At 47.1% G+C, this 12,358-nt stretch overlaps 1 protein-coding gene across 5 annotated transcripts in view; it reads left to right on the top strand.

Annotated features, from left to right (window-relative positions):
* The window catches only part of ASTN1 (astrotactin 1), a 302,019-nt gene that overhangs the window by 210,088 nt on the left and 79,573 nt on the right, over nt 1–12,358 (top strand). For all 5 annotated transcript variants that reach the window (XM_078078005.1, XM_078078004.1, XM_078078003.1 and 2 more), the window contains 3 exons: nt 6,926–7,092; nt 10,190–10,384; nt 11,847–11,974. In XM_078078005.1, the coding sequence (XP_077934131.1) occupies nt 6,926–7,092; nt 10,190–10,384; nt 11,847–11,974 (490 nt within the window). The remainder of the gene's footprint in view (nt 1–6,925; nt 7,093–10,189; nt 10,385–11,846; nt 11,975–12,358) is intronic.

Genomic DNA, 12,358 nt, shown 5'->3' with positions numbered 1-12,358 from the left:
CCTAAGGCCTCCCCATGCTTTCACAGATTAGGCAGCTGCTGACTGGAGCTTGATTCATCTGAGGAGGGAAAGAATAGGGAGAGAGCAGAGGGGCACGTAGGCGGAGACCTGGCCGGTCCATCAAAGGAAGGGAAAGCGGAACAGAGGACCATCAGGAAAGGACAAAGAAAAGTGTTCTGTAGGTTCTGTCTTCCAGAGGCAGCCAGGAGGTAAGGTGATGTCCCACAGCGCTCCCCCTCCCTTTGGCCAGTCCACTTTCAGATGTCTTAAACAGGGAGCTTCCCAACCAGGTCCCTCAGGAGACAATTTCACTGTCTAATGGAGCTTCCAGCTGAGACACATTTTCCCCTCCTATTCAACCTGCATTTCTTCATTCAGATTTCAACCTTTCATTCCTCACTCCTCCCTCGGGTCATTCTGAGTCCTGAAACACTGTGTGTGCACATGCGTGGATCCCTCTCCCCACCCCACCCTGCCCCCACCCCGGCTGGTCCCGGATGAATTTGAGTGTGCTCACACCTTCATACACATGCACACATACGCTCTCCGTCTCCACCCACCTCCCTGCCCCTTTCCCGAGCCCCGAAGGGTTGCCTGTCAAGTGCCTTCTGTCGGTGATCCCAGCCCCTTTTACTTGGCATACGTAGCCTTGCTGGTGTATTTTTGTACTTTTAGCACTGTAGTCTGTGAGACGGAGCGAGCAGGAATAGTTCCGATGAATATGCATTTGCAATAAGTCCGCTGCATTTTAGAATTGGAGCCGCTGCTGAAAGTCACCCAATTAGACCAGTACTTGGGATTAGCATAATACTTTGAAGTCACTGGTCCATGTCGGTGGTTGGAGGAAGGAGGGGCCCACTGGCTGGCAGGCCATTCAGTTGACTTTTTCCTTGGCCATAAAGCACGTGATCCCTGAGACAGGAGGACTGATGGGGTGAGAGCTGATGTGCCATATCATGACCCTTGGGCTCGTCCTGAGAAGTAGATCAGGGGCTTCACGCTGAGCTGAGCTGGACATCAGGATGGTCCCGGAGCCCTGATGCGTTAGCAGAGCATTCCCGGGTCATCTGGAGGTGGACCGGGGACAGCAGAGGACCTGGCACCAAACTGCGGTTCAGGAGAATTGCGTTACGGTTCTCCACTCCACGGAAACCTGCCATTCAGTTAGTTCTCTGGGTGCTGAACTGAAAGCCTTCTCAGGAAAGACATGTTTTCATGAAAGGAGAAAGAGATGAGGAACTCAGAACAACCTGGCCCTTAAGGAACCTGGGAAAGTGGCAGAGATATGGGACAAGAGGCAGAGATATGGGACAAGAGGATGCACCCATGTTGTATTTATCTGATTGGACGCCAGCCACGCAGGTGGGGCTGGTGCGCCCTGGCCGCTCAATCTTCATTCTTTCGAGGAAGGCAGGACAAGTTTCTCGGTTATGCATGGACACCCACAGGGTTAATTGCTACCCAGTTAATTGCCCTATTGTTTCTGTTGTCTCTGAGGGCAGGAGACAGATGGCCCATGAAAGGCACAGACCTGTAGAAGCCACAGTCACTCTGTTCCAAACCAGACCACCCTCCCAAAGCAGGGGTTGGTGAATTGTTGGGAGGGTTTCCAGAGCGGAGGTCAGCCACCCACTGCTGATAACTTGGGTCTTACTTCTACCCATTGTCCTCACTGTGCCAAGGTGGGAAGCAGGAGTCCCTCCCTGGAAAGTACAAAAGCAGGGGCTCTGTGATCTGTGCAGTTCCATAAGGTCCTGCAGAGTTACTGTATTAGTGTCCTGTTGCTGTTGTAACAAATGACCACAGGTTTTGAGTGGCTTAAAAAAATACTCATTTATTATCTTACAGCTCTGTAGGTGAGAATCCAACACACGTCTCATGGGGCTAAAATCAAGTGTTGGCAGAGCTGTATTCCTTTCTGGAGGCTCCAGGGGAGAATCCATTGCCTTGTCTTTTCTAGCTTCTAGAGTCTGCCTTCAGATTTTGGCTCATGGTCCCCTTCTTGCATCTTTAAAGCCAACCACATTGCATTTTTCTGGCCATTCTTCTGTAGCACATGCTCTCTGATCTTCTGCTTCCTTCATCCACTTTTAAGGACTCTTGTGATTACATTGGGTCCACCTGGATAATCTAGGATAATCTCCCCATCTCAACCTGACTTGCAAAGCCCCTTCTGTCATGTAAGGTGACATGTTCATGGGCTCTGGAGGTCATACTGCTGACATCCTTGGGAGCCACGGGTGGGAGATGGCATTGGGATTGGAACAGACTTGCTAGGCAGGACGCTGGTCCCCACTCCCAGCTTGAACCAGGGCATCCTCATTCTCATCAAGCCTATCTGTTGAGGTTTGAGTTAAAACTTGGAAAGTTTGAAAATTATTTCCAATGCTATAAAAAATGGAAAGCCCGTGCTCCTTCCTCATCTTCACACTCATCCTGAAAGTGGCTAAAAGGTGCCTTTGCTTTGTGCGCTATCTGCATGTGCTTAGGTGAGCAGACCGTGGTCTTGGAAGGCAAGAGGTCGGCTGTCCCGCTTTCTTGTGTAATGAATACATGACCTTCCCTGCCAGAGCATTATGCTCTAATGAGCTTTGAATTACCCAGTGACCCTGCTGCCCTTCTGTCCACATGCTGTCCACAATGGGTTCCCACGAAATGTGTCATTTCACCTCTACTGGAGCGCAGATGCATGGAGACCATTACAGATGACCTTATCTCTTTCTCTCTGTAGGACAGTAAGCAGAAGCCTATGCCTCAGAGGCGTTCAGAAAAATGGGGGCAGGAAGCCGAAACATAAATTTAATCCCATCAAACTTTCCCCTTGGGAGAAGTCTTGCATGGCTTGGGCTTGTGTGTCAGAGCCCATCAAAAAGTCAGGGAAATCATTATTTGTAAAAGGGAGATCGCCATATGGTAAAAGGGAGCTTGTTTTGAGTAAGGGTTATGGTTGACTATCTTACGAATCATCCAGGTAAGGCAAGGCAGGCTCAGCTGAGGGAAAGTGTTCCTCTTCCTCCAGGGGCCCTGAACATGCTCATGTGTCCATCACTCATATTCATCTGCCAACAGAGCATCCGCCTCATAATCTGGAACTGAAAGGTGTGTGTCTCAGGCTTAGAGAGATTTGACTAGACTCCTAAGTAATCAATCAACCAAAAATCATTGGTAGCAAAAGAGGGGAGATATAGTGAAGAAAAGGAGTTGAATGGGGGAAAATCATTTTAAACTCATTAGCAAATGATGCCTTAGACCAGTAATAAGTCAAGAAGCCATGAGCATCTCATGAAAGATGATTAACCTTGTGTATTTTAGGGGTCACTAAAATATGAGCTCATTTATTAGACCTTCTTGATGGGGGAGGGTTGTTGCCATAATAAATGGAGTTTTTTTTTAAGCCTGTAGTTTATAAAGGCTCTGGGACTATGAAATGTAACCTATGCAAAGAGGGGTTAATGTATGACCTTGGGGCTCAATCCTGAGCAAACAGTTCTCTTTTAAGGAACAAGTGAAGAGATTGTCCACCAGCCAGGAGATGAGAATGGCCAACATTTGCAACGAGAAAATGTCAGCACATCCTGGAGACAGGATTTTTCTCCTGACAGCTGGGCTCTGGCTGCAAATACTTCTAAGAAGAAGGCATGGTTTGGAGCCTGTGGTTTTCTTTGTATTCAGATGCAGATTTTGAGGAGTCCAGAATGTGAACACCAACGGTACAAGGAACATGTAGGTGGAAACAAAAACAAACTTACACCATGGGAAACCTGATTGGTCAGACCCCTTGGAGAATGGGGGTACTGGTTCAATCAGGGTTGAGAAGAAAACTCTATTTTCAGTTTCAGCCTTTTTTTTCCCTGGAAATCTTTCAAAAATATTTTTCTCTGAACTGCAGACCAAATAAGTTACAGTGCAATGAAGATAATTGCATCTTTTTCAGTGATTGAGGATCTTGTCTTGCCTTCAGGGTCATCGCTCTGGACATTTTGAGTGTTTTTGCCTTATAAATATGTGCAACCCTAATATAGTGTGTGTGTGTGTGTGTGTGTGTGAGAGAGAGAGAGAGAGAGAAAGACGGGGGGAGTGAGAGAGACACAAAAGAAAGAGAAACAGGGAGAATATTAGGCTAAACCTACAAATCCATAATTGATCCCAGAATGTACTCTGGGAGTTGCTCAAAACAATCAAACAAACAACAAATCTACAGGATTGCTTTACCTGTTGACGTAGTGAATTGACTCTATTTCTTTAGGGATTCCAGTGAATCCACATTTTCTCACACCCGAGAAGCAGCACAGCAAAGGAGAAGAGACAGACATGAGCTTTGGGGTCAAAGAGATCTAGGTCCAAAATCTGATTCTGCCATTTGCCCCCTCTGTGACCTTAAACCAGTTACTACTTAATCTAAGTTTACTTCTCTGTAAAATGAGGTGAAAGAAGTCTGTGTTGTTGCCATTGAGGATAACACATACAGATTGTCCTGCACATAGAATGGCTTAATCCCTGACAGCTGTTATTATTATTCTAGCTTTGCTTGTAACAACAACAACAACAAAAAGTGCATCTTGGGCAAGGCAGCTAAGCATCTTCTCTCCAAATCTCCTAAGAGAGTGTAAATATCAGGTGGTCCAATATGGCAAAGCAGTGGGCATCTAGACATCAAGGCCAGGCAAGATGCGGGTATGCCAAGCTTTGGAATTCTGGAACAAAGCCTGCTTGGGTTTCATTTGGTGAAGTCTTTGTCAGAAGTCATGCTTGATGGAGCATTGTGAAAAAAAGCAGGTGGCTAGGAAGATGGGAGTCCTGGCTGGTGTGCTAGCCGATGCAAGCGTTGAAACCCCATGAGGTGGGAGGACTGGCGTGGTCTCTACTTTGATGGCTTTTCTCAAGCTCTATAGAAGGGAGAAAAGAAAAACAACTCATGGCAACCAGGGCAGCCCATTTAATTCCAATCAAGCTTCCACATGCATGCCTGGGCAGTCTCACAGTGGTGAAGCCAGCCCCCTTCTCGTGGCACATCTGGCCTAACAGCTGGATGGCCAAGGAAGTGGATGGGTGGGGGCGTCAACAAAACGTGGGGGGCCATCCTCAGCCGCCTCATTTGCTTGTTTACCATCATCTGGAACATCTGGGTTTGCACCGCATGGGGCAGCCCTTGGAAGCGACTTTCAATGCCCTCACCTTCCAGCACTCCAGCTGGCTTCATGCAGAGGAAGGGGATGGACCAGTCTGGGAGCCTCGCAGGCCCACAGAGGGACCATTTGTTTGGTAAATTGCAGAATTAGTGTCATCAAACAGTGCATATCCTGCTGTGATCTTGGGGTGAGGCAAGGTGGGTTTTCCGGAGCACACCTGCGGCAGCTCCAAGCTGCTAGAGCCAAAATGCTTGGCAGTCGAGAGAAAGAAGCCGCCAGGCAGCAGGGCAGGAGGGGGGGGGGGGATGGGGGGGCGGGGGAGGCGGGGTAACACTCTTCCACCAAGTTTTGAGAGTCGTTTTCGGTTTGGTTTTGGTTTTGGGGGAGTGTGTTAATTAGCTGAAAGTGTGTGTATGGAGCACATTCATTAAAATCATGTCAGATCTAGACAGACCCCCAGCTCTGCCCCATACTAGCTGCTTGACCTTGGGCAAGCCATTAGCCCTCTTGCAGCCTGTGTGGAAGGATCAGCTGTAGTGCAGATGTGCAGGATCCGTTGAACAGGCGGAAGAAGCAGGAAGGCAAAAAATATTCTTTGACTTACTTGGTGGGCTCCAGGGCAGTGAATTCACGCATTAATTGGCAGTTTGTTAATGGTTTCCAGTTATTTGGTGAGGCTAATACAGGGTGCTGTAAGGTGAAATACCCAGAGTGCCAGTGTAATGCCCAGCTCCCACGACGTGTTCAGTAAACCGTGACTGTTGTGTCAGGGGCTGATCGTGGTAAGCTAACGATGGGCCAGCCGAGTCCTGGCTCCCATAGCCAGCCTGCCAAGTTTCGGGTGTGGTCTTGCCGTGATCAGCTGTAGGACTTTCACAAAGTTATGTTTTCTGTGCCCACAGTTTCTTTACATGTCACATGGGGCTGATCATACTGCATACTCCAGGGGATGTTTCAGGGGCTGAATGAGTAAGATGGATGAGTGAGACCCAGTGCATGATGGGGGCTGCCGGAGAGCCCCTGTGGCTCTCCAAGCCCCTTTGTCTGCCCCAGATTCTGGCTGACATCTCTCGCTGGATCATCTTTGCTGGCACTCCTGGGGAGTTTACTGAGGACATAGCAGTGCAGAGAAGCAAATTCTTTCACAATAAAAGTGTCCGGGACACTGGGCTAAAGCCCAAACCCAAGCGCAGCACCCATGGGTGCTCATGTAGCAGATGGCCTTGTCTTGCGTCTTCCGCAGGGCGTCCTCAAGGCAGGGAGGTCATGAGTATGGCCACTTCTACCGGGGGAGCGGGCAAACCCCCTCCAAGGTCACAGAGAAAGTCCACTTCCTCCTTCCAGCTGGAAGCCCCCGCCCTGTCCATTCCCTCCAGCCCGGTCGGCTATCTGGTACCAACGTTGGCAACGTGTTTGCATGTTAAAAAAAAAAAGTCCTATTAATACTAAGTGCAAACCTTAACACTCCCTGTGCTGCTCCATTCCGGCCGCTGCCTCCACCCAGTTGGGAGGCCAGCACACCTCACTCTGTCTTGCTGTGACGTTCCCTTCCAGCTTGTAGGGAGGCAGTGACTTTAATGCAAATGTGTGTGAGATCTGTGCCCAGAGAGAAGCGAGATGTCAAAAAGATCACTTGCTTTTAAAGGGAGTCCGGTATAGTGGGGAACTCGTGCATTAGTTGCCACCGTTAATGGTTTCAAGGCTGAGCACTAAAAATAGGTGTCAGTGGTTACAGTACCCCGGGAACCCAGTCCCCTGACTCACCTCCCTGCGTGGATGCTTTCTGATTGTGCCAGTGCCCGTCCGGACTGAGCCCCATGAAGGACAGCTCCGGCTGCTACGACCGCCACATTGGGGTGGACTGCTCAGACGGCTTCAACGGCGGCTGCGAGCAGCTGTGTCTCCAGCAGATGGCGCCCTTCCCGGACGACCCCGCCTTGTACAACATCCTCATGTTCTGCGGGTGAGTTGAGCGGCCAGGAGGCCAGCCAGCTTGCTGGGACGCTGGACCTTCAGCGTTAAAACCAGGAAAGAAAATCTAAAAGAACAGGTCCCCCTCGGCCGGCGCTGAGGCTCTGAGGAAAGAGCCTGCGGGACCGGAAGGGCAGCACTTTTAAATTAAATCAGAGTTGGGAGGACCTTTGGGGAAAGTCTAGCCCCATCCCTGTGGGAGAGGAACCTGACCAGGGTCCTTGCCTGCGTACACCAGAATTTTCCAGGCTGTGTTCTGTGGAACTATGTTAATGTGTTTTGTGACGAGAGGATTCCATGGTCCAAAAGCGTGGGAAAGGTTGTGTAAAACTAATTAATTATCGAAGAAGGGGAGGGGGAAATCTTTGGAGGAGGGGAAACGCCATTGAATTCTGCCCCTGAAGGCCCACCCTCCCACAGACATATTAATTCCTCATCGCAGTTCCTCCACAGTGGGGTTAAGTGGCTCCCTCAAGACTGGGAGCTGGCTGAGGCTCCTGGGTGGCTCAGTCGCTAAGCGTCTGCCTTCGGCTCAGGTCATGATCCCAGGGTCCTGGGATGGAGCCCCGCATCGGGCTCCCTGCTCAGTGAGGAGCCTGCCACTCCCCCTGCTTGTGCTCTCTCTGTCCTGTCAAATAAATAAAATATTAAAAAAAAAAAAAAAGGACTGGGAGCTGGTAAGTGGAAAGATTAGGATTAGAATTCAGGCCCTCTGTGTTGTTTTTTTTTTTTTTTTTAATTCTGTGGTTCCCCCAAAATTTAAATTTACACCGTTGACTAGAATTATATTTAAAGACCATTTCATGTTATATTTATAAAGTAAATTAACACTCATAGTTGGCTTGTCTGTCCTTCCCTCCCCTTTCCTTCCTCCTTCCCTTCTGCTGTCCCCCCACTCCTTCCCTGCCCCCCTTCCCCTACCTCTGTCTTCCTGCCTGTCAGGGAGGGTACATACTTTATGCCACAAACCATGTCAGCCACTGGGCAGCACAGATGAATGACGTGCAGTTCTTGCCCTCAAGGATCTCCTACTCTAAGAGGTTTGCAGTGAAAATCAATGTTTATAATAACACAGCTTTGCTATATTAGCTCTGTTGCTAAAAGCCAGTGCCTACTGAATAATCATGACAAGATTATTGGGTGGAGTGGTAATGTTATTTTATTGTACTTCATTGTATTTTATTTCTTTTCAGTTGACAGCTTTTACCCTCAGTTTCTTGTAAAATCCCATTCCATAAATGGAAGCTTGATCTAAATCTTAATGTCTCTATGATGTTATCGTGATGGTTGACCCACTTGAGTTAATAGAGATAAATTCATAAATTCTTTAATAAACATACATTTGAGCACCTGGTTTGTGCAGAGAATCTAGTTAGCTGTTAGATACTGGAGAGAGAGCAGGAGCTGAGCCTGGCCTCTGCCCTCAAAGGAGTTTAGAGTGGGACACACACAAGAACAGCAAGAAGAATGGGGGTGTGGGGCAACGTGGAAGGGGGAGCTGTCGGGACGCTCAGGAGGGACTGAGAGGGAATCAGTCAGCTTCACAGTTCTTTCCAGAAACAGTAAGTTAGGGCTCCAGGAAGGAGCCACTTCACTGTCTTGTCCCATACCTAGGCTGGTGCCATAGAGTCCTTTGTGGATCTCCCATCACACCTGTGGCCTGCACTAATGTGGTAGGTTCCTAACTGGACTTTCTTGCTTATTTCAGTTGGAATTCAGTATGTGTGGGAATTTAGCACACTCCAAGCCACTGTCGATAGCCTACCAAAAGACTTCCTTCACATTTTTATGTTAAGCCAAAATCACCTGCACTTAATAATTAAAGGCCTCTAGTCACACCAGTTAACACAAATATGTAAGTGGTAAATGGGTAATACAAAGAAAGTTTTGGTAACATGGACCTCATTTGTCCCTCTGCTGGTAATAACGATAGGATTTGATGAGTATTTGCTCTTTGCTGGGGACACTGTAAGGTCTTTAAGTTCGTTGTCTCATGTGATCTTCTCAACAACCCTTCGGAGCAGCTTTTTTCCCCCACTTTTTACAGATGTGCAAACAAACTCGGAGAGTTTCATCAGCTGACCCAAGGTCACCCAATAAAGGGCAAAATCACTGCTTCTCCCCACTTAACACTATGATTATTGGTTCCTCCATATAGAACAGAGGTCTTTATCTTGTTACAACAATTACCATGGATAGTAATAAACGATGTGTTTTAATGTCATGAGCATCTATAAATTCTAAATCTGGTATAGTTTAAGGAGAGACCCACATGAAATTAATATGCTTTTTAAATGACAGGTTTATCAAAATAGTTCTTGAACTAACAAATTATATTCTTCTCAATATAACTACAAATAAGGTCCAGTTAATGACTTACAGGTCATTGAACCATGTTTACCAACATCAGTATTGCTCTTCCATTAGAGTAACTGTACATGCTTAATGGGGAGGGACGCCAAGGAGGTGTTCACACGGCGTGCCCTAGTGTCTGTTTAGTTCAGGAAGGCTACTCTGAATGGAGGGGGAGTTGATCTGGGATGATCTTGGGCTTGGACACATTCAAACAGAACATAGTCAGAAGATGATCAATCTTTCTAATTTCTTAGTTGACTTGTCACAGGACTGGATTAGCCGGTTATTAATTTCTTAAGCACAGTGTCATTCCTCTTGCTGCCTAATTACCCTCCAGACAAATGCAGGGTCTGGCCACATAGATGGTCCTGGAGAAACGTTCTAGGACATCTCAGATTTAAATGTGGTGACTAGCTTAGAAGCTTATCTCCAGGGACTCTTACCCTGACCTATCTAGGAGAGGATCCACTTAGAGGAGAAAGCACTCTAAAGCTCTGAAAGCACTTATCTGCAAAGGAAAGGTGAGAGGTTCTGTACGGTCACATAATGGAAAGAGACTTGGTTTGTAGGCTTAAGAAACTGAGTTCTAAAGGGGACAAAATCAAACTGGGATACTCATCATCTTTACCACCCAGCACTCTCCCAGAGGCATTTCTTCCCAATCTGTTGGGTTGGGTTGACTGCATAGTTCATTGATGGAACAACTTTTTATCTTGAGTTTCCTACTGTGTTAGGTGCATCGAGGATTACAAGCTCGGTTTGGATGGTCGCTCTTGCCAACTCATCGTGGAGACCTGCCCGGAGGGAGGAGACTGTGGGGAAAGCAGGGAGGTTCCCATGAACCAGACCCTCTTTGGGGAGATGTTCTTTGGTTACAACAACCATTCCAAGGAAGTGGCTGCAGGACAAGTGCTGAAAGGAACATTCAGGTGAATCTCATGTCTATGGAACTGGTTACTCAGGGATACTGATGGATCTTCTTCCCTGAAGAGCTTTAAAGTCAGCGTGAAGTTTTGCACCTTGCAGCAAGGTGAACATGATCCTAAAAGGACAGGTTGAGTTCTCTCCCATGGTCTTCTCCTCTTTCCAGAACCCGGGAACCATGCTTCCTCTAGGTGAACAGTAGAGTGTTAAATAAATTTCTGTCTTGCCCAGGCAGAGACTGCAAGATTTGCCGTGGAAGCCACCAGAGAATGCTCAGGTTCTGTTTTGCTCTGCGTGGAAGAATCAGTGTGTGAGTCAGTCTAGAATAGCAGTCCTCAAGTATGGCTCACGGATCCCGAGGGTCGCTGAGATCCTTTCAGGGGATATTCAAAGTCCTGCCTTTCCCAACTACAGAGAGGCTGGGTTTTCTCCATTCACATCAACCCAAACAATATCTTGCAGTAAGTTGCATGCAGAGGTGAGAATCCAGCTGTCTTCTATTAAGTCAGACATTTAAAAAATTTGCAAAAAATATTTTAAAAACGCCACTCTTCTCATCATTTTTCATAATATGTTCAGATTTAGTGGGTTGATTATTGTCATTTTTAGTTGGATTAATACATATTTCTAAAATTTCTCTTTCAATTTCCAATATGTTAAATATGGACAGATATAATCCACACAAACAAAAGCTACTTGGAGCTTTCATTTACTTTTAAAACTTTTATAAAGGGGTCTTGAGAACAAAATGTTTGGAACCATTGATTTAGAATATTTCTTGGAAATTCTCCATTTGACCCCTGTTCCTATTCTCTCTTAGGCTATTAGAGTACATCTTCCTCAGAACTCATGCTTTCCAGGAGATAATGATGATGAGGGAGAAGAGGAGGAGGGAGGGAGTGGGGAGGAGGAGGAGAATGTCATAATATGGGCCAGCAATTGATAGCAACCTAGGCCTGGACTCCTACGAGCAAACGAGTAGTAAGTATCCAAACCTGTTCTTGAAGTCAGTTGCTGTTTCTGTTACAGACAGTGGGCTTTATTAATATTTCCCCTTTAGGTTGGGATTTCATTTGCCAGTGGCAAGCAGTAAGGTGTCATAGCTAATAGCTAATCTTGTGGTGCCTAGAATTTTCTCTGTAGTCTAGAAATGAGACTGAGTCTGCCTAGATCTTGTGCAGTGGGGATCGGGGAGTAGGGCCTGGGATGGGAGGGAGGGAAGAATGTTCTCGATCTTCTGAGTAGACCTTTTCAGCTGATTTCTTTCTCTTCTGTCCTAGTCCTCACCCTACCTCTCACACCCTGTCCTGCTCTAGACATGTCCATCAAGTGGGGTTCAGTTCCCAAGGAGGGGAACCTTTTGGTCCAGGAAGAATTTTTTTTTATTGTAGGTTGAGATATAGATTGCCCACCGAGGAGTGAGGTTCACCTTAACACTCAGAAATGGAGATCTGCTTCTGTTTCTAGGCAAAACAACTTTGCTCGAGGTTTAGACCAGCAACTGCCAGATGGTCTTGTGGTGGCCACTGTCCCCCTGGAGAATCAGTGCCTGGAGGAAATCTCGGAGCCCACCCCCGACCCCGAGTTCCTGACTGGTGAGTGTGCCTCCTGCCCTTACTCATCTGGTAAAAACCAGGCAGCTCCCAACAGTTTCATAATCTCAAAACTCTTGACCTCTCTTGTTTTCATTTTGAAGCCAATGATTTCCTTGATACACAATAAAAGCTCAATTCTAAAACACTCTAGTAGGATTATTTGTCAGTAAAATTGCCAAGATTATTATATAATCATCTGCAAAAGTGGTCTAATAATACCTTTCCCCGCTAGTCTTATTGGGATGCTTTGAAAACAGATGGCATAACAGATGGGTAGAAGTTCAGAGGTCTCAGTGGATTAGGGGGAGTAGAGTCAGAGAGAAGGTGGACGGCTACCATCACCTAGATATCTGTCACTGGGGCCACTGGGTTCCCTGGCAGGTA

Source organism: Halichoerus grypus, chromosome 7 (genome assembly GCF_964656455.1).
Source record: "Halichoerus grypus chromosome 7, mHalGry1.hap1.1, whole genome shotgun sequence".
Lineage (NCBI taxonomy): Eukaryota > Metazoa > Chordata > Mammalia > Carnivora > Phocidae > Halichoerus > Halichoerus grypus.
The sequence above is the reverse complement of the archived record's forward strand: the minus strand, read 5'-3'. Positions and strand labels throughout refer to the sequence as shown.